Source organism: Buteo buteo, chromosome 2, assembly GCF_964188355.1.
Source record: "Buteo buteo chromosome 2, bButBut1.hap1.1, whole genome shotgun sequence".
Taxonomy (NCBI): Eukaryota; Metazoa; Chordata; class Aves; order Accipitriformes; family Accipitridae; genus Buteo; species Buteo buteo.
Window position 1 is genome coordinate 36,271,967 of NC_134172.1, and position 21,719 is coordinate 36,293,685.

The window sequence follows — 21,719 nt, forward strand, 5'->3', positions numbered from 1 at the left end:
CTGCATGGAATAAACTCTCACTCCCATGAGTAAACTGTTAGATCAGTGAAGTTTTTTTCTCTTTAAGGTATTGCATCACGCACTTGCAATTTTTTTTCCCCCCTTAAGGCAACTGGAGTTTTCAAGCTGTCCTGTTTAACTGTGTCTGAGTTGGAAGTCACTGAGGTAGGAAACACATTTTAGCCCTAGTGCTACAAATGAATCCAGTTACAGAAAGAACACTGTTATTAAGAGAACAGATTTTTAAGATGCCGCTTCCAAGTAACAGCGAGTTACAAAACAGGGCTGAAAGCCAGGAGCGTGCAGGCTCCCACCGGTCAGTTTTCAGTTGATCAACGTTGGGTTTTGATAACTAGCTGCAGAAGACAAGTGACTTTACTGTGCTATCCTACATTTCAAAGTGTCCAATGCTATCATGTAGTAGCATGCTCTAACACTGGCTGCTAGATGCAGACTCGCCCCTCTCGACTCCATACCCAGCACTGATTAGGACTAGCAAACCTCAGCTTCACCATTTAAGGTAAAGTCAGGATTTCACCTCCTGTCAGCGATAACATACAACTTCCATTGCTGGGCAGAAGCAAGAAGGTATTAAACCCTGAATGGTTTGCTTTTCTCCCACTAACAGTAAATTTAGAGCAGTAACTTCACAACACCAGTGGGAGCAGTGTGTTCAAATCCCCCAGCACACGTCATGGGAAATACACACTGTCAGTTTTCCATTTACTATTTTGGCAGGCATAATTTTGTTATTTTTCAAGCTGTTTATATTGGCCACCTCGGTGTTTTAATTATTTCACATGTACTTTGGCATTTTAATAAGCGTGTGCTTCAGCAGACATAGGGGATGGAGTTCCCCTAGATTTTAGAGTTTTCTTTCACTGCGTATGATACCTTAACATTTACAAGCTTCGTTTACATTTCAACAGCATTCATCTGCATGCTGTGAAAGACTGTGGCATTAAATTATTCATTTTAGATTATAAATCCTAATAAAAAGGGATCAGGAATATCTACAGCAGCTGTAGAGATTTGCAACAGAAAAATGAGGGCTGCTAGGAATGAAATATGAATGGAAGTGTGTGCAAGCCCTAGCAGGAACAGCAGAGTAGAGGGTTAAAAGAATGGACTGTTTTGTTAACACAGAAAACCATTCCCAGCAGAAAACTTAAGGAATCAGTCTGTTTATGTCACAGCCAAAGACCTGTACTTTGAAAACACCCACACCACGGATGACCTGTCAACGAAAGACCCATCATCCTCACTCCCGGAGGATGGTAATAAGGCTGCAGCATCAGAAACACCTTGCCTTTCCTGCTGGCCCGCCAGGAAAACACACGTTGAAAACAAGGAAAAACAGGCAATGAGCACCAACCTAGCCTATCATTTATGGAGAACAAAGTAAGCAGGGTTCTGAGGTAAAAGATGACGACACACCAGCTGATGCATCCTAAGGGATATGAAAGATATGTCCAGAAACCGCTTTGTTGTCCCCAGTCAAGGGGAACCTTGGGCATGTGGTGAGAGCATCCCTGCGCCTTTGTGTCAAACACAAGTGATCTTGGCCAGGCCACTTGGGCTTATGTGTCCTCATGAATATAGGAGTGTCGGAGTGTGAATGAATTAAATCTATAGGAGAATGAGTGTGAGTGGATAAAATCAACTTGCTTAAGGATTTTGTGAATAAATAACCACTTCCCCTTTCATAAGATCTCACACTGAACTTTCTCACACTAATTTCTCTGTTACAGCAGTTTCCCATTGTTATATGAATGAGCAGTCATTCGTGTTGAGGACCATATCATAACTCCCCCACAGACAGAGGGACAGAGATATTCATGACTTGATCTAACTCTTGTATTCATTCCTAGTTGTGGCATAATAACAAACTGCATGTCAGTTTATCTACAAGTATATAAATGATAATTTCCTCCCATTTCTTTTCTAAATGCCTAGTTTGCTTAACAAAGAGGAATTTTGTACAGCATTTCATGCCATGGAATTTAATCTTCTCTGAGGACACCCATTCACTACTGGAGTAAAATAATCATAAATCATAGTTGAGTAGTTATTGATAAAGAACAGTTACTCTATGGAAAGCCATATGAAAAATAAAGGGTTGGAGAGAAAGTGGAGAAGGAAGGGTGAAAAAGTCTGCTTTAAAGTCCTTAAACAATAAAAATGGGGAAATAACATATTGGCCTGAGGCAAGGACAATATGGACTTGGCCAAAGTCACAGTATGACTCGAAGATGAGAGGATGCTTGAATAATGCCTTCCAACACCCCACACTAATCTGGGTCCATAGTGCTAGAGGAGACTGCTAGAAGGGCCCAGGTACAACGAGGCTGGGCTGTAGCCTGCAGTAATGGAGATTTGGAGGTGGTGTTTCTTTCACAAGCTTTGGTAGGCTTCACATATCAAGTCCTCTAAATGACAAGATTAGGGCAACAGACTACACTGCCTTTTGCACTCCCCAGTAAAAATCTGGTGGAGAAATAAATATCCTTGTCCTTCTCTCTCACCAAAGTAGCATTAAAAGAAGCTGCAGTATGTACATCCATTTAGCTGGTCACCCAGATGTCAGAGAGGCTCAACATCCTTGTATTAAGTACTGCAAGAGCCTTTCTCTCAGAGGACTAAACATTAGATGTTACCTGGGAGCCTGCTGTATTTGATCTTAGACCCTTATCACAAAAAGAGCTTAGGCATTTGTTCTGACGCAATCATACATTCATTCTTTCAAATTTAGTTTGGGCATCTGCAGAAAGCAGAAAGTCTACTGGTAGCTCACCGGCCAGTTCACTTCTGCTGTCCCCGGAGATAACCATGAGCTGGTCTTTCTAAATGTTTATTGACAATATTACACTTGTTAGTTTAGCCATGGTAACATGCTCACCGCTGTGTAACAGATTCTTTCACAGCAAGCGAAGGAAAAGAGGGCAGGTGCTATAAGGAATTGATACTACTTAGAGATAGGCCTGATAAATGTGAAAGCTTTCAGAAACTAAATTTGTTTCCAAACACTCAACCGTTTTACTACTGACATCATAAACTGGATTTTCTACCCAAGGAAAACGTCTTAAATCCAAAGCAATCTCAAAATTGTCGTCTCTGGAATGCCTCTAGATGTACAGAGCACAAGAGCAGAATTTCACTCCGTATTTGTTCTTTTACAATTGATATTGGAAGGCTTGCAAAGCTGCTGCCTTGATACATATTTGGCACATACTTCATCTTAAATCAAACGATGAGCACTGGGGAGGAGGAAAGCCTGGTTTGCTAAGAACCATATCTGCCAAACAGAAACCAGTATGTATTTGGGGGGAAAAAGTGATGTGCAAAAATAGGTTTAAACCTCATTTGCCCCATCACACAGCTGGACCACTTGTCACCAGGGTAGGTGACCTGAGGGATACTCTCAGTCATGCTAGCTACCAAGAGCTGCTAGAGGCAGGAGATGACCTGACTACAAGGACTGCAGGAGGTCCAACCTACTGTGTGGTGACTACAACAGCTGCTCCACCAGCAGTGCTCAGGACCTCCCATGCTACGTCTGATCCCTCACAGCTGACCACAACAACTTTTACCTTGCCAGGCAAGACACGGCATAGCAGCGCAGCACAAAGAATAATCAATCCACTTTCTAGATTGTCTCCAAGGATAAAGAGTCTTAATTCAGGCATTACTAAGTTTCAGAGCCCCAAAATTACTCTGTCGAAATTTAATTAAGCTGCGAAAGCAGCCAAGCACCAGGTACTGACAGTAATTCAGCCATGCCACATGCGCTCAGTCTCAATTCTGTGCAAGACTGCAGCATCCATAGTAGGCAGCAAGGCAATAACCAGGAGCTGGAAGGAAGAGGTGCGTAAGCCACTGCCAAAATGCAAAGAAGCTCTCCTCTGGCTGTGTAACTGCTCTGTTTTGAAGCCATCACAGAAGTGTTTTCATTAGAAAATAAACAAGCTTATTGGACAAACCCTATCACCATCCTGAAAAGCCTCACGAACCTGCCTGCAGAGAAGTACGATGCAGAGGCCAGCCCAGGCATCACTTGCAAATGAAGTTGAAACTATCAAATCTCCAAAAATATGAGGCACGTGCTGAGAAAAAGGTTTGGGGTGTTACTCTACCTACAGAGGGAAGGGGTGCTCTATCATCTGCTGATAGGTATGTGTTATATACAGTTTTGGTTAACTAATTGCAAGGAATAAATCTGAGGGAAGCTAACCAAAAGACGGGCATCTCTAACAATTGTCTTGTGAAGTTTATGTGAAGCAGTAATACAAAAAAAATCATGGGCAGATCTTTGACCATGAGGGCCAGAATTCAGCTACATGCACAGACATCTTTGGGAGCTGGCAAGACTGGCCAAGAGATGGAATAGTAGATTATGACCTTTTATATATTTTATATAGAACACCTAGAGGGACAATGGATAAGACACATCCTAGTGTTTCTGACATATTTTTCCTTGTAAAAGTCCCATTTAGGAACAAAGCATTTCAAAATGCTGGTGTTTCTGTGTAAGAGAAGTTCATGCTCCCACCCAGCCCTGTATAGATGGCAAGTGTTTCTCAGATTGCAAGGTCACGGCTAGGTGTGGCAAGCGAAATACAAAACATCAGAAAAACACAGCACTGCTCAGCAACTCCTTTTCCTGGCTAGGCCAGTGAGAAGAAACTGCAATTATGGAATCAATGTTGTGACACAGTAACTGTAAAATACCTTTAATCAGTGGGATCGGTTCCCTTCCTCCCGAGCCAGGTTTGCACTACAGTTAGAAACTGCGGTTTGTTCTCACTCGCCTCAGGGCTTCTGAGTTCCTGTTAACACAGAGGGAAAACAGAAAGTTTGATAAACACTGCTAAAAGACTCTATGTTATCTGAAAGCATGCAGTTCATCACGCAACAAGAAGAAATCAATTCCTTTTACCTCAAGGCATAACACTGTGAGGTCTGTGTAGGCTCTCAGTGATATTAGTGCTGTCATGTCTTGCTTTTTTTTTTTAACCTCTTCACCTGGGATATTCCATTTCCCTCCTTCACAGGAATCATAAATAGTAGTTGTTCCTTATGCAGAAGGACTCCTTATTTCTTTGTTGGCTGTCACTGCAGCTTCCAAGAAAGTCTACAAACAACTAGATGGAGGCAGCCACCACTAACCCAGGAACAGCTATCAGGAAGAGCTTATACTGGTGTAATCCTGTGAAGATACATACATTGCAAAATACCATCTGAGTAAAATGGAAAAGGCAGAATGGTATTTTTGTTTCCACTTGACAAAGCAGACCCATACCATAACTACATAAAGACAAACACAGGAGGTGGGATGTACGAACATTTACATTTTCAGCTCAAATACCAACATTTCTGGGCATGCTGCCCCAAACAGTCTGGTGTTTGAGTAGATTTCAGCTCTTGGATAGATTTCTGTACTTTCAGAAAGAAAAACACCTCTCTGAAATGACATTCATCTTGGCTTTTGCAGCAGAGAGCCCCAGACCGACATCTATCAGACCCCTGCTTTTCTGCTCCTGGCTTCCTATGAGGGCCGAGGCGAGGGGGAGCAACCCAAGGCCAACAGCAGCCAAACTGGAGAGGGCTTTTATGGTATAGAGGGCATACATGACTGATACACTTTTTGAGCAGCCACCATATGACTGAAAGGTGAGGTCCAGGGATGCTCCAAAACCACAGCACCAAAAACGTAGGACCAAGCAGAGCAAGCCACTACAGGAAAGCTCTGGTTCACAAGGTATCTCAATGCTGGCCTGAAAAAAACAAATCTGAAAGCCATTGACTTTCAAGTAATCTGCATGCAAGAGATGCTTATTTATGAAATTAGATACCCAAAGAAGGAAGGGTAAGGTAGGTGCAATAAAAACACAGTCTAAGATGATGCTCTCAATAGGCATCAGCACCGCCACTCTTTCTGAATTCAGAAGTCAAGATGTTTGCTGGTAGAAAACAGAACATCCACCTTCATTTCAGGTAAGTGGAAATACTGTGAAAAGATACCGGAGTCTCCCATTAAGTGGTGTAAACGGTGACAGAAGAAAGCAATACTGTATCTGTGCTGTGCTGATGTGACTAAGTTAATGAAATGTGGTTTTCCTGCCTTACATTGCACATGCTGCAACATCTTCAGTGAGATTCTGATCTATTGAAATGAGATCAACGCTGTGCTGTCTTTTCAGAGCATACCTTTCTGGCTGCAGCTATCATCAGGAGAATGTGGCATCAAGGGCTGTGGTCTAAATGGGCAAAGTATTAATTATCCCTTAATTTTCCATCCATGCTTTTGAGTCCTCAGTATAAGCTAGTGCAAACATTTAGGCAGGTACCTAACTCCCTGTTTTCCAGACACGGGTGGATAAATGAATGTTTAAGTGGTGTGCTTTCTTCTCCAATTGAAGGTAGCGGGATACTTTCTCACCTTCAAGCAACCAAATGTTGTGAAGGCTCGACTCCCCATTTCAGAAAATACCTCATGTTACTCACCAGGTTTTATTTAATTAATAGGGAATAAAAATTATTAAATACACTGGCTACAGTATGCACAGTCTAATAAACTGCACTAATAATGGTTTTCCTGGCACCACAAAACATCACGTTTTTGCGTGATATCCAATATTGAGCTGTCTGAAGCAGAACAGAAGACACGACTGATCTGTGTTGGAAAGTGCCTCCCTTTCACAATTAGCCTAGCTAGCTTCATTAAGCTTACTTCTCTACCACACCATATTGCCCTTCATGCCAAATACATACCGTTACATTCTAGTTTATCTTCACAGACAAAAAGGGCTTACATGGGGAAAAGTTAGAGGAATGGCAATATGTTGTAGTGTATATTCCTTATTGTCCTTTTTAAATATTCCAGCAACTACGCCATTATCTCCGGTTCCCAGTGGCTGCAGGTTGTGGCCCCAGGCTCTATTGCACCAAACAACTGGCTTCTCAAGTTTAAGGCTTTGTCTTCATCCTCACACTCATTTGTGGTATCTGCACCCACACAGACCAGCCCTCTGGCCTGAAAATCTGTCAGGAGAGGTGAGGTAGAGGAATGATTTCTATGGGACACTAATTTGAAAACCACCCTCCGTTTCTAAGCAGTATTTTAAATTAGACACAAGCATAGTATCAAATAGAAAACAAACGTTTGAGAAAAGCAGTCCTTTAGACAACTCTGCATTTTTTGGTGAGCAACCAAAGCTGCTATAAGTTAAAAGTAGCCAATTTCCAGACACCTGGAGACATTAAATCAGTTTGGAACAGCTCTGCTTACCTTCAAGAAGTCCACAGAAAAATTGCACTTTGCAACAGCTCTTTTCTCAGTAATTCTGTGTCTGCTCCTAGGGGATATTTCTGCACCTTCATCTGTCTTCTTTTGTATTGAAGTCTATTTACAATAAACAGCAATAATAATAATTTTTAAAAGTCACATGCTAATACAACACATTAAATGTATGTTAGATTCTGGTAGGATATTTAGCCTAATTTTAATTGCTACACTTTGAATGAAGATTAGTTTTATGCAACGCTGAAACCGATCAGACTTCTGTAAGGCATTTAGTGCAGGGGTATAACAGCTTTCAGCTCCACCAGTGCAGTGATCAATAACGTGACATGCTACTGTTATGCCAGAGCAAGTGACATATGGCCACGTAGCTGCACATTATAATTAACCGCTGATTTATAACAGAAAGAAGATAGACTGTTACATTCAATTAACTCGCCTTCCTTTCAGCTGACAGGCAGCTGAGTGCTGAGCACTTAATATACTTTTTGCAATTTTCCTTCTCCACAAGCATTATAATTGCTGTAATTAGCACAGATCAACTATGACAGCAAAACTTTCATTTCATCTGTACAATGCAGTAGCTTTCAAAGAGTTAGGATTTAGCAGTTACATTAAGTAGCTAACCAGCATTTCTCTTTTATCAAACATTCTCATACAGTTCCATGTAGTGCTTTCAGATAATTCAGTCAGCTTCTATATAACTCTACAGAAGAAGAAAATTTTCCCAAGAAATATGAATTGGGATCAGTTCAGTTGATGACAGTCGTGTGCACACCTAAGAGGTACAGTGATATATGAAAAGTGATACAGCTGCTCTGTGTTTGCTGTTGAATGAGAGTCAGTATTTTCTGTCATGCTGTTTCTAAAAGCATTTGCTTTATACTAGTCCATAGGAAAAAAGGCTGCGTGAGCACCCTGAACCTCCTTTTTGACTTTCTTCTGTTTTCCATGTGACAGCCTTCTGTCATAGATGCTCAGTGTTTTATTTGACTTGACACCTTGATTTGCCTGTCAGAACAGCATGGAGGTTAGAAGAGGTGACTGGCAAGGCCAGGGGAGTTTACGCTAGATAATAACTTGCCCACTGAGTAGATATTGAGAGATTTGAGCAAATGTGGTCAAATCAGATCACTTTGGGACATCTTCCTTCTGACTGCTAGAAGGACCCACTGAGTGACTTCAGGATTGTAACCCTGCCATGCTTCATATCTTCTGTCCAGGTAATGAAAGCTGCAAAGTTTAATGCATTTCTGTAGAGCACAGCACGACAAACCATATTGAGACTTCTATTACATTCACTTAAAGCCTCAAAGAAATGTGATCTGCTGTGATTACTAAAAGCTTAAAGGAGATCGGCCACTGACCTTGTTGAGTCACTGGATTGTTCTTCTTGGCATGAGGAGTCCACTCTACGCAGACCATGTACCATGGCATGTAAATGAACCTGTGGGGGTTACCCTGGTGTCTGCGGTGGGAATGATGACCAGCTCAGGCTCTGCACTACCCAGGATGCCCGACCCTTCACTGACAAGTCAGAGAAGCAGTTGTGACACTGACTGTAGTAGAAACATAACATAACCATACCGTACATTTTGCTTTAGCCTTTGGATGTGCATCGCTATGTCCTTGTACTGACTGGCCATGGGGTGGCAATGTCAATCTTCTTGAAAACATTTTCTTACACTTGCTGGTCTCAGCCCCTGTTCCCACTTCTCCTCCTTTGTGCTTTTTCCCTTGTTCTGTTCTGAGAGTTAAGGAATCTGTACATGTATTTTAACTTCCTTTGCAAAAGTTAAACTCAGTTTTGTCTTCTGGTAATTCAGTCCATCACAAAGACTTTCTGATCCCACTAGACTGTACGCTTTCTCCTGCTCCCCCTTCATTCTGTTCCTTACAGGTGCTCAAGTACACTTTTAAAGGGAATTATATTTCAATGCCAGCTTTCCATACAAGACTTCTCCCCTTCTTAAAGTTCAAACACTAAAGACTCTGTCCTTTGACTAAGGTTTCTTTGAACTTTGGGGGATATTTTTTTGCTTTCTCTCAAGCCAATAAACTTCACTGTCCAGCCATCTTCATTTCTCAAAGTTCACTCTTTTGAAATAAAAAGTCCTTTCATTCAAGATCTGTTTTTTGTTTGTCTAAAACAACAATAACAAAGTTATTTCAGATAACTCTCTCTCACTTCACTCTAAGCCTCGCACAGTGGTACAATGAAGTCTTGCATACAAGTACCAAAGCCCCAGCTGAACAAGGTGGTTTCTGCACCAGAACTAGGGCTGATTTACTTCTTTGCCCAGTTTCTGGAATCTACTGCACAGCAGTATGCAACATAAAGATGCTCAAAGCCTGAAGCAGCACACCCTATTCTTGATTCAGAAACATTTTGTGGAACAAGCTTTTCAGTTACAACTTCCAAAAACAATAAGGACCTGCGATTATTGATAGAATTTGTCATCCAATCTGTAGCAAGACAATTTATGTCTCTTTTATTGACAGTTTCTGTTAATATTCCTCTACAAAGATTACAAATGTCTCCCCAAAGGATTATAGCAGACCTATAACACTATCCCACTAAAATGTTTTTACTACTCTTTTCCCAAGAGATTTTAGCTCAAAGACCTTATAGTCATTTCATATTTTAAAAAGTCTACCACATTGTGTGCTGCACTAGTCCACCAACCTTACCTTTACTTGTGCCTTTTCTCAGTCCTGTGGATCTCTCCATGCTCATACTCCACTTACAAAAGCAATTCTAGTGTATTATTTCTACAGTAAACATTTTCACATACCACTGCATGAGTGATCTCTGTTAGTCCTGTTATACAAACTCCTTGCATTATTAAAAAAAAAACTTCTAAGCTGCATCACACTGGCCAAATCAGTGAGACAACTGACCTTTTTTTTTTTTTATTGGGATCTCTCGTAGAGTCAGATCTGCACCTCATTCTTGCTCTGGGTGGATAGATCAGCTATGCCATGCCACGTGGATGGCTTTGTTCCTCCATCACACCAGACTTGCCATTTCTGTGTACCTTGTGAACTGCAGGCTCCTCATTCTCCTCTTTGGTTGATAACTACAAACCTTGAGATGTCCAACTTCCAATGCTCTATCCCTATTGATGCCTCCGTCACACCTTGTAAGGTCAGATCTGACCAAAGGCTGTAGCCTTTGCACCGTCTCTTCCATAAACTCCCTCAAGGTATCCAGCTGATAGCTCGTACATTCACCACGGCTTCTTAATTCCATTGTCTCCTCCAGTTTAAGGTGCACCTTGATAGCCAGCCTAGTGGCCAGCTCCTTTAAGAAAGCAAAACAATTCTTCACACCCACTCATTATCTCTCCTCCTTTTCTTTAGCCCTCTGCCTGAAACAGTCCAGAAGTTCCTGACATTTTGGCTTCAGGTACCAGTCATGCATTTCTAGACACCAAAGCATGACAAGAAAATCATCAACGCTTAAACCTACGCAGCAGAGCGCAGCCAGCAGTACTGCCCACAGATGCTCTTCTAGTCCCATATTAGGTTGTTTCAACATTCATTTCCTGTATGTGTGACTACAGTAGTACAAGTGCTCAGGTTCCTCTCCAAGAAGGAGAGAGAGGCACAAGTTTTAGGCAGAGGGAGGGAAGGGGCAGAACACCATAGCACAAGCTCTGACTGATGGGAAGGTGCCTGCCCTTGCAGTCAGGTAGGAACCTTGAGAGAAGAGGTTTCCTCCAAAAGCTCTCCCCTCTCCAGAAGCTCTCAGCTTTATGCCTCTTCATGCCTCTCTCATTTTGTGCAGCTTCTTCATTCATTCAAAACTGCCTACAGAGACAGGCAGAGAGGAAGCAGAGGAGACATTTTGAACTGCTTTTAAAGCTTCTGGTTTAGCCTCCCATTCACCTCTTTTCCCACAGCTCAGTACAAAGTGCGCTTTATAAGACGTGTTCCTCCTTTCAAGCATGAAACAAAACTATCCCTCAGTACTAGTGCTGTACAGTGCCTGCTCTTATTGGAGTAGGAAGGAATAATTACAGGGATTATGAACGTGGTACTGAATGTCAAGGCATATTAAAGCTGCTCAATATCTCAAGATCAAATAAAGATTCTTCCAAGGCACTGCTTTTCTGCCTGAAATTAAATTATGGCATCAAATACCTTGTAAGTAGATCTACCTAGTAACTAATTTTGTTGGCATATTTAAGAAGTTACTCATCTCACCATTACCAGAATACATCAAAACTCTTTGTGCTCACAAGGATCACAGAGGTTTTTATCCAGCACTGCTCCTAAGGTACAAAACCACTCTGTCATTCATCGAGAACGGAGCACGCATATTGTGCTGCAGTATGGATCATGCATACCAGGCTTTACGAAAAAGATGGATCATACAGCATGTGATCTTGGAGAAATCCATCCGTCAGTAATTTCTTCAAGTTATTTGTCCACAAGCACATTTTGTTTTGGGTAACGATGCCAAAGCAGTGAACTAACCCATTTCAGGAGATTGGCAACTGAAGCGCTGCTTGGGCTCAAGGCAGCGTCCGGTCTGAGACTTCCGAAATTGCATCTCCAGCTGGCCGTTTGGGAGGTGCACCCAGCCTCCTGCATTCCACACCACAGAGGTCTGCCCACACAAAGGCTGAGTATTGGAAAAGCCCTCCAGCTGGCCACCATGCTGGCCTCTCTCCTCGCCCCCGTGGCCACACATAGAACCGGCTGCCACATGAACGCCTCCGTACAAGGCTGGCGGCATTATAACACACCCGGCGTCGGTCAGGAAACCTGTCTTGGGCAAAGATTGAAGAAGTGATGGAAATCTCTCCTCAGCCCTTCACTGAGCTGGGGAAGACTTGAATGCCTGAAACACATTCAGGTTCACGCTAGATTCAAGGGCAATGCTTTTGTAGCATGGCTTCCTATGCTGGTAGCAGGAAAAAGTAAGTTCTCGTGGATAACCAAAGAAGCTTAAAGTTATGAACTTGATCCAGTATGCAAGGCAGTTGAGAAACTCCTTTCCAGGCTGAACAGTTAAGAACCAAGCCTCAGATTTGTCAGAGGATTCATCTAGAGCCAAACAGGTATCATTCAGCTGCAAGAACAACAGAACAGCTATGCTGCTATTCTGCCTTTAAATTCAAAAGCTGATAAAACGATTACATACTTCTAAGTGGGATCCTGAAGCAAGAATGGCAGAAACAGGAATGGTATACGGAGATTTGTGCTCCAGTTCTTTACTTCTTCCCTGCTTTAGACATTTAGAAATGCAACTTCATGATTACTCCAATAATCCAAACAGATGCAGTTTGAATCTTAACTCCCAGCACCTGCCCACATTGTTCCAAGCTGATCTTTACACCCTGGCCAGCAGAACTACTGAACCAGATCTGTTCTTCCCAGACATCTGCCTGCTTGTAAGGCCTTTAGTAAAAGTAGGCCAGCTGCTGACACTCAGAGCTGTGCTGAAGTGACTGGTGCTACGCTAAAGCTTATTTTGGCTTTATGCCACAGAAAAGGGGTTGTACGGGTTCAGTTTGGTAGGAAGCAGTAACGAGACAGCAATGCTCAGCCGGTTGTTCAGGATGAGAAGGAAGTGAGAGATGGGATGAACACTTTTCAGGTGTCAGAGAGGATCTCCCTATCTCAGGACGTGCTGAATCAGTTTGACAGTGCCTGTATCTTTCTCCAGTTGATACTGGGAGAGCTGAAGCTGGTAGCTTAGCTAAAGAGCAGTCAGATTGGTTTTCTTTAGTGGCTGAAATTAGGAATATAAATCCCAATGAGCTAACAAGTAAACAATCTTCTGGGGAATAGCAACACTGTTACCTTGCAAAAGTCTTTCCATTTTGTGATTTACTACGGAAGATTTCTCAAATACCAACATTTTAGGGGCAGAACAGTCTGCTGAAAGCTGACATTTGGTATGACAGTTGGCTCGCACTTGATTCCAAATGTTATCATATATAACATTATCCCAATTCAATTATTCAGTCCGAATTATTAGCAAAGCCTGAACTGCAGGTTATTAACAATAATGAAACCACAAAGCTTTTTAACAACAAAAAAATCAAAAGAAAAATATGAATATTGTGATTATCTTTTTTTAAAACATATATAAGGAATAAGTGCAAGATCCTTCACCATTTTTATTCAAATCAATTTACTCTTGGCAGGTAATACCACAAGGAAATACACCAGTGACAGAACAGCTTTTTAGTGCCTAGCTACCTTTATTTTAGATAGTACCACAGGTCATTGACATCAGTGCTGGTCCAAGTCTTTGCCAGCTCCAGTAGTTTCCCCAACAGTTCTACAACCCCTGTACCTTGACTAGCTGAACAAGCAGCCATATATACCTGTATATATGCATAAATGTATATACACACATATATATGTTTTTATGTGTTTTATATGAGTTGCTGTTGTGTACCTACTTTGATAGGAATCAAAGACGATATTCAAGTTTTAGGCACGAGCGAAGTATCTCTTCAGAGAAAGCACTGAATGTTTGTTCATTATTTTGGTTCACTACTTCTATTGCAGAAACATTGAAAAAATCACATCCACACTGAGAACTTCTTGTGCCAATACCTGACACTCCTTCACTCACTTTGTTGTGTTGTGGAGGTAAAAGCTCGTATTTCTTCTCACCTCCTCTGAAATGTATCCTCTTGCACTAGAAAAATCTACCACCATAGTCCAGACCAAGAAAATCTACACAGAGGACTGCCAGTATTAGTCAGTGTTAATGATGAGAACAACTGCTAGGTCAGAAGTATGGTGTGACTCAGACTAGCTTCCACAAGTCTTTCTGCACCATTAAATTTCAGTATTGTCCCAGCACATTTGCAGTACCAGATGATTAAACACAACCTCATTTTAGGAATCAAGTTAATGAAGCGAGCACCATGCAATGTAAAGGGTTGTTTCACAAAGGTTTCTGGAGTCACAATGACATTTTTCCCACTATATTGAATTAGCAGATGTATTTATTACCTGGCAGCTGTGGGCTGGGAGAAAACCCCCATACTGAAGTCATCTTTAATACAGAGCTTGATTAACATAAAACATGAAAAATAATTGTTACAAGCTCAATGCAGGCAACTAGCTGTAAAGTCTGTAGAAAAAAAAATGTAATTTCTGTAACTGGTTACTAATTGCTTGTATTACCCTCAAACATCCCTCTCACCATAAATTGTCCAGCAGGCTCTAAGGTACTCTTATCCTCCATTAAAGGCTGTATTTTGGGGTACCACTACTTTCTTTTGTACTCCCTACCACATTTTGGAAAGAGAGGAGGTACTCAAATTCAACTTGTCTTTCACTAATCAATAAGAATTCTGACATGAAACCACGTAAGAGCCTGTTCTAAGCACCTCCTTTCACCCACTGTAATTGAAATAGCAAATCTTACACACTTACAGGACAATCACAGCATCAAGTCTAATTTGTACCTTTTCCAAAAGAAAGGTTTTAACTCATTCAAGTGAAAGGAAATCTCAGATTCCTAACATTTCTCACCCAGTTGTATGAAGGCAAATTGAGTTTTGCCCATTCAAAAGAACAGGTTAAAGACTGACATTTGAAAAACAGTGAAAAAGCACAGTGCGATCTCTCACTGCTGCCATCTACCACAGCTCTTCCATTCATCCAGGTTTCTCTACAGCATTGCACCAGACACTACATTTGTAAGGGGGCAGGAAAGAAACCTTGAACAAAACGCAGGATCACAACCCTGGACCTACAGAAGAACAGAATTTGCCTTGCGCAGGGAATCTGCTCAGTAGATGCCCACGGGAGATCATCCTAGAGGGAAAAAGGGACCTAGAGATCTGGTTGATGTTCAAGAACCATTTCCTCCAGGCTCAAAAATGGTCCATCCCAACACACAAAGTCAAGCAGAGGTGGCAGGAGAGCTGGATGCATGAACAAGGAGTTCTCCACTAAACTTAGACATGAAAAAGAAGTGTACAAGAGGTGGAAGCAAGAGCAGGGGACCTAGGGGGATTATAGATGCACTACCGAAGCATGCACAGATGGAGTTAGGAAAACCAAAGCCCAAACAAAGTGGAATCTGGCAAGGCAGGTGAAGGGCAACAAGAAAAGCTTTAGCAGAGATATTATCAGCAACAGGAAGACTAGGGCTCTATGGATGAATGGGGCAGAGGACCTGCTGACAGGAGATATGGAGAAGGCCGAGGTACTCACTGCCACCTTTGCTTCTGTTGTTACCAGCAAGAGCAGCCCTCGGGAATCCCAGAATTCTGAGCACAGAAAATTGCCTCCATTGCCGGGCTCAAAGGGCTGTGACCAGTGGCACAAAGCCCAGCTGGAGACCTGGCATTACTGCTGTACACCAGGGGTCAACACCTGGGCCAGCACGGTTTAACATCTTCATTAATGAAGACGGGTGATGGGACAGGGCTCACCCTCAGCATATTTGCAGATAACACAAAACCAGGAGGAGAGCCTGGTACCCCAGAGGGGTGCTGCCATTCACAGGGACATCAGCGGGCAGGACACATGAGCCAACACACGAATCTCAGGAACTTTAAAGGGCAACGCCAAGTCCTGGCCCTGGGGACAAACCACCCCAGGCACCAGCACACACAGGGGCCAGACAGCTGGAAAGCAGCTTTGCAGAAAAAGCCCTGGGCGTCTTCAGGAAAAAGGGGAACGAGAGCCAGCCCACACACACCCTTGTGGCAATGATGGCCAACAGCCCCCAGATCACCAGCAGGTCACAGAAACATTGTGAAGACTGCTGGATAGAATATCTAATAATAAAGGCACATTGCAGATAATGCCTGTGTATCAAACCACATATTAAGACCATCAAAACTACCAAGTTGCCCAAGTTGTGCTACATCACTGACAGGACAGTCATCTACTTCTGCCACCAACCAGTTTACAACTCATCTGCTTGAGCCTACCTTTCACCTGTCAGTCAGTGTTTCTCAGCCAAGTGGTTTATGCATGGTGTCTTACCTGACAGGGCTGCATTTGCAGAGCCTATGCTCTGTAAAATGGGTATTCAGCATAATTTAAGTAATACAGTCAACCTTACTATGACTTCTCAATGTATATAATGAAAACTGAACAAATATGTTGCTGTCTAATGTGCATTTCAGCAAAGCCCGTAAAAAAGAGGCAGAATTTTCTGCTGTACAAAGTATTTACAAAAGCATACAACTTCAAAAAACCAAACCAGTTTATTTTACTGCCCAAATTATTAAACACTAAACAAGACAAACTTGTAGTTTATACATTAGGAATGTGAGTTTTCACGTACAATTAAGAAAACACTTCACTGTAAGAAGGCGAAATACTGCATCACTGGAATAGAACAGTGTCACGCAACAAACTGAAGAATGAGAAAGTGTGGCACATTCTTTTAAACTCAGGCTCTCAGGTGAAAACAAACATCTATAGACAGATGCAGCTATTCCACAGACTGGTGAATATTAAGAAACGTACACATCTAGTCTTAGAAGGAGAATTATACAAATACAAAAGGTAATATATTACACACCTATATACAGCACTGTAAGCCTCAAACATTGACAAAAGATATCAGACATAATTATTAAGTTAGAAATTTCTAGAATCCTCACAGAAATCAGAGACCTCCTTAGAGAGAAGTGTAGCTAAAATAACTACATATTTCTCTACCTGTCAAATCTGTCAGGTATTCAAGGCAATTCAAGGACATTTCACTCCCTTCAGAGAAGTCATTGCAGCTCTACAGCAAGTGGTTAGAGGCCATATGCTTTTTGCACAAATGTTACAGATTCTTACAACAAAAATAATTCTTCTCAGCTTCAACAGTTTTGAAAGTGTTGCTGCTCAAAGCCATCACTGGAAACAGTGCCCTTTGATGTAAAACAGTAAGGGCAGTTACAAACGTCAGCATTAAACAACTTATCTTATTATAATTTGAGATGTTTCACTCCTATGTAACATTTTCCCTGCAGAATGGTGCAGCCATGTATGAAGTTTGGAGTGTATTCATCAGAACTACCCACTCCTGGGTAGACTGCAGTATGGGATGGCTTAATAGGTTTTCCTTACACTAACAGAAGACATCTATTTCTTCAATATACATTTTTCATTCATCAGCCTAAAGTGATCAGATAATGCTCAAAACCCAAGATCTGGACAATTTTAGAAATACTAAGGAAGAATTAATATATCTGCTTCCTGCCCTACTTCCCCCCCCCCTCTGCCCCCCAATCCTGCACCGTGGATATTTGGACAACAAATAATTCTGCTCTCCCTCTCCCCTATCCTGCCTTTTTTTCTTTCCCCCCATTTTTAAGAAAAGAAAGAAGAACAACTGAAAGTTTTATTACTCACATGAGGAAAGAAATTCTTTAGACTCAATCAGTATCAAGGTATGATGTCAGTTCACAAAAACCATGCTCATTGTGTAAGTTGCTCCAGAGACAAATACATATGCATTTATATAAAGCCACATATGTATAGAAACAGCAGCCTTTAGTACCAAAAACCTTTCCTTCTATCATTTTCTCAAAAAGGTATGAAACTTTATGTAGTTTCAGTTGTACCAATATAAGCCTATGTCTTGGGTTCAAGCCAGAGCACAGTTAGAATAATTAGCTGGATAAAATAAAAGGATAAACTAACTTTACTTTAACACTGTTTGACTTATAATGTTTACAATACTGGTAGCTACGTTACATATGTATATTTTATGGCATTTTAGATCCTTTGAAATTCTAATTATTTATAGCTAAAGTGACTAAATCTTCCCAGTATAATAAACATCTTCTATACCAACATCCAGCTTGAAAGAACGTCTACTGTGGAAACAACAAACAATCAATCATGAACTAAATGAAACAAAACCAGTAGAATTACTTAAAAATTCTAGTCCATAACACTAACTCACAAGTAATACCATCACAACAAACATTTGTCACTTGCAATTTAATTTATCTATTCTAGTTTATGTTTCAATTTAAATTACTGTAAAGTTTTCCAAAGTATTCTTAAATGCTACATTGCATGAGCAGATCAGGAGGCAGCTCTAAGTTCTGCAGGTTATTTCTTTGTAACATCTAGAACAAATTTCAAGGATAGGAAAACATTTACATTCAAGTATCGGTAGTGCTAGCCAGTGTCTGCTATCAGCTGCCTAAATCCCTTCTACTGTTTGTGGTTATGCATGCTCCAGCAGCCATATGTATTAGTCAATCTGAAACAACTGTGCTGTCTAATGCGTACTGCAGAAAAACCTGTAAAAAAGAGGCAAAATTTTCTGCTGTACAAAGTATTTACAAAAATGTACAACTTCAAAGAACCAGTTTATTTCACTGGCCAAAGTATTAAACACTAAACAGGACAAACTTGTAGTTTATACATTAGGAATGTGAGTTTTCACGTACAATTAAGAAAACACTTCACTGTAAAAAGGTGAAATACTCATTACTGGAATAGAACAGTGTCACACAACAAACTGAAGAATGAGAAAGTGTGGCACATTCATTTAAACTCAGGCTCTCGGGTGAAGACAAATATCTATAGACAGATGCAGCTATTCCACAGACTTTGGTAAATATTAAGAAACATACACATCTAGTCTGCAGTCTTAGAAGTAGAATTATACAACTTACTTGACCCTATCAACTATGTCTCCCCATCTCTTTTCATTAATTAACCAGCTTATTAATTGCTATACACCTGAATAACATTAGCTGCTTACAAGTTACCTGTGCTTCAGTTTAAGTCAAAAAGGGATAGCTAAACTTATCTCCAGGCAAACAGGAAAGCCTACCAGAATTTTAGTGTTTGTTTTGTTACAAGGTTCTTGACAATAAGGGATCACTAGGTGCAGAAACCTGGACAGTTGGGAATGACCGTTCCTTAGATCTTCATCCTATTTCTCTGCTCATAATAATATATTGCCTGTTTATCAGCTAATCACTGCTACTGGATTGGTTTTGTCAGCTATTGCTTCTCCAAATTTCTGCGAAAGAAGTTTTAATGTCCATTTTTAATTAAAATCTTAATGTTATAAAAGTTGGTATCAAACAAAGTCACCAAACTAACTGAAGGTTGAAGGTTACGTAACTTTGAACAGGCTGCTGTTCTAGAATTTCGCACTAGAAAAATAATAGATATAAAAGACTAGGAATTACAGTGCTAGTCATATTTACATTATAATTTCCCTTTGTGCTTGCAAATTACTGAAAGTATGCATCCTTTGGTAGAATTCTCAAGTTAAGAAGTTCATGTTAAACACATTCACACTCCTGATCTGCTTGAGTCAGTGCAAAGGGCTCACACCTTATCTCCTATATAACTTTGTTACACAAGCACATCTCTTCCTCATAAATAATAAAAATACTGATGACAGCGACTTTTCAGTGAGTAGTTTTGTGCCTGATATTTAAGAATCTGAAAGACAGACAGAGTCTGTCACACAATTTGTAAGTCTAAAGAGTGACTACTACAGCAACTGACAAGAACTCCCATCCACAAGTACTGCTGCTGTATGACTTTTGGCCCAGTTTCAAGACATATAGAAAAACCAAAATGCATCTGTAATTCAGACTCATATAGGCGTAAAGAAGTATGAACATTGCAATGTGTACTAACTAACATTACAAAACCGCCATACAGCAAACACTGAACTGGTGCTTCTAGTTTTAACCTTACATGTAAGCACAGCTTTCTCATGACTAACATAAAAGAATGTTTGTTCTAACAAAGCCATTCCAAGATTTCATGCCCATACTGCGAGACTCCTCTTATAAAGTAAAGCAAGTACTTGCAGTTTTGCCTATGCCAAGTGGTAGTCAAAAAGTAGAGTCTAGGAAAGAGGCTCTACTTGTTCCCGTACTGTGCATTTGTAAAAAGCCACACATCTGGGTCAGTGGCTAAACAACCTATCAATGCTTGTTAAATTGGTGAAGCTGTAAACTTCACATGAAGCTGTAAGCAATCAGGTGTATAAATACAGCAAGTCAAAGAGGAACTTCCCAAGCTATTAGAAGTTGATGCAAAATAATTACAACTGTTGTCTATTTACTGTTACTGTCAAACGTGAGCCAAATAAGAATTTATGGGCTTGAGGTTTACGAAAGTAATGTATAACATATCAAGGAGCTTAATGTACCAATGTACCAATATCAGCATAAACCCTCAATATTTTATTTTTCATACTTGCCAATTTAATATCAATCTGTTGACAAAGTTATGCTAATACTAGGAGGTCGCTGCTGATTAGGTTGTTTGCTTAAAATTGGAAGATCTGTTCTTTCTGTTCCATATATCAGTTTTTCTTCCTGAAGACTGCAAGCTGAAAACCTGTTTGCCTCTGTACCGGATATACCACCACGATTATTTGGAACTGTGACACCACTGACCTGTTCAAAGGATTTACTAAACACAGTAGTGGTCGTTCTGGCCAGACCATGGCTGCCTGGCTTAGGCAGGGACTGGCTAGTTGTCAGTGTTAGTCTCTTCAGAGAGACAAGCTCTAGATTCTCACTCATGGCTCTCTGAGTTTGTTTTCGTGACAAGTGTTCTCTGCAGGTTTCTCCTTCTTTTTCTTTTCCTCCCGCTTTGGTTCCTCCAGACCTTCGTTGGCTTTTCCCTAAAAGGTTCTTACTGCTCATGTTGCTGCTGTTAGATAGGGCAGACTGACTTGTACCAGAGGTAGCCCTAGAGTAAAAACCTTCATCTGTTTCAGATACTTCTATCAGTTCTTCTTGAATTGCTAAATCAGTATTACCTGCATGGTAGAAAAAGAAATAAAGAATTAGCAATTTCCTTTCTCACATTTATTGATTTTATGTATTGCTAGATTTTGATATTTACAAGCATGAAGCCATACAGCAACAGAACAGAGAACAGAAGACAAAACACTTACCTATTCCATTACATTTTGGAATTAAGGGTCATTAGGATACAAAGTTACAGCAAATAATGCTGCATTAACTAGATCAAAAAGCATGCCCACAATCTCATTTTGCAGTAATTTTTGGGGGAAAAAAAATGCAGTCTTGTTAATTCATGCAGATTAGAAATTTACAGATTAGAAGGTACCACACAGAACAAAAAAAGCGTAAATCTTATTTTGAGCGAGTGCTCCAATACATGATTTTGCAAAGCTCATTAATTATAAAGGTATGTGATCAATGCCCCAGGACACCCAATACGGCACCTGCACATTTAGCAACCCAAGAATGCCTTAGGACTGAAAGGTCACCTTCTGCATCATAGGTCTGGTGGTATGAGTAGGAAACTCAAGCACAACATGAGATCTCCAGTATACTGTGAAAGGTGGAATTTGGAAAATCTGAGGTACACAGCGAGATACCTTTCACATCCATTTTGATAGATTCTTCATACCATTGATCACCAGATTTTGTAAACCCAATAAATATGCTTAATAAACTCAAAG

At 40.8% G+C, this 21,719-nt stretch overlaps 1 protein-coding gene across 5 annotated transcripts in view; it reads right to left on the minus strand.

Annotated features, from left to right (window-relative positions):
* Nucleotides 1–16,481: 16,481 nt before the first annotated feature.
* HYCC1 (hyccin PI4KA lipid kinase complex subunit 1) overlaps nucleotides 16,482–21,719 on the minus strand; it is a 50,382-nt gene continuing 45,144 nt past the window's right edge. For 3 of the 5 annotated variants that reach the window (XM_075050642.1, XM_075050623.1, XM_075050633.1), the window contains one exon: nucleotides 16,482–21,047. In XM_075050642.1, coding sequence (XP_074906743.1) covers nucleotides 20,491–21,047 — 557 coding nt within the window. In that variant the 3' untranslated portion in view covers nucleotides 16,482–20,490. The remainder of the gene's footprint in view (nucleotides 21,048–21,719) is intronic. The other 2 variants (XM_075050657.1, XM_075050646.1) reach the window with 2 other exon arrangements.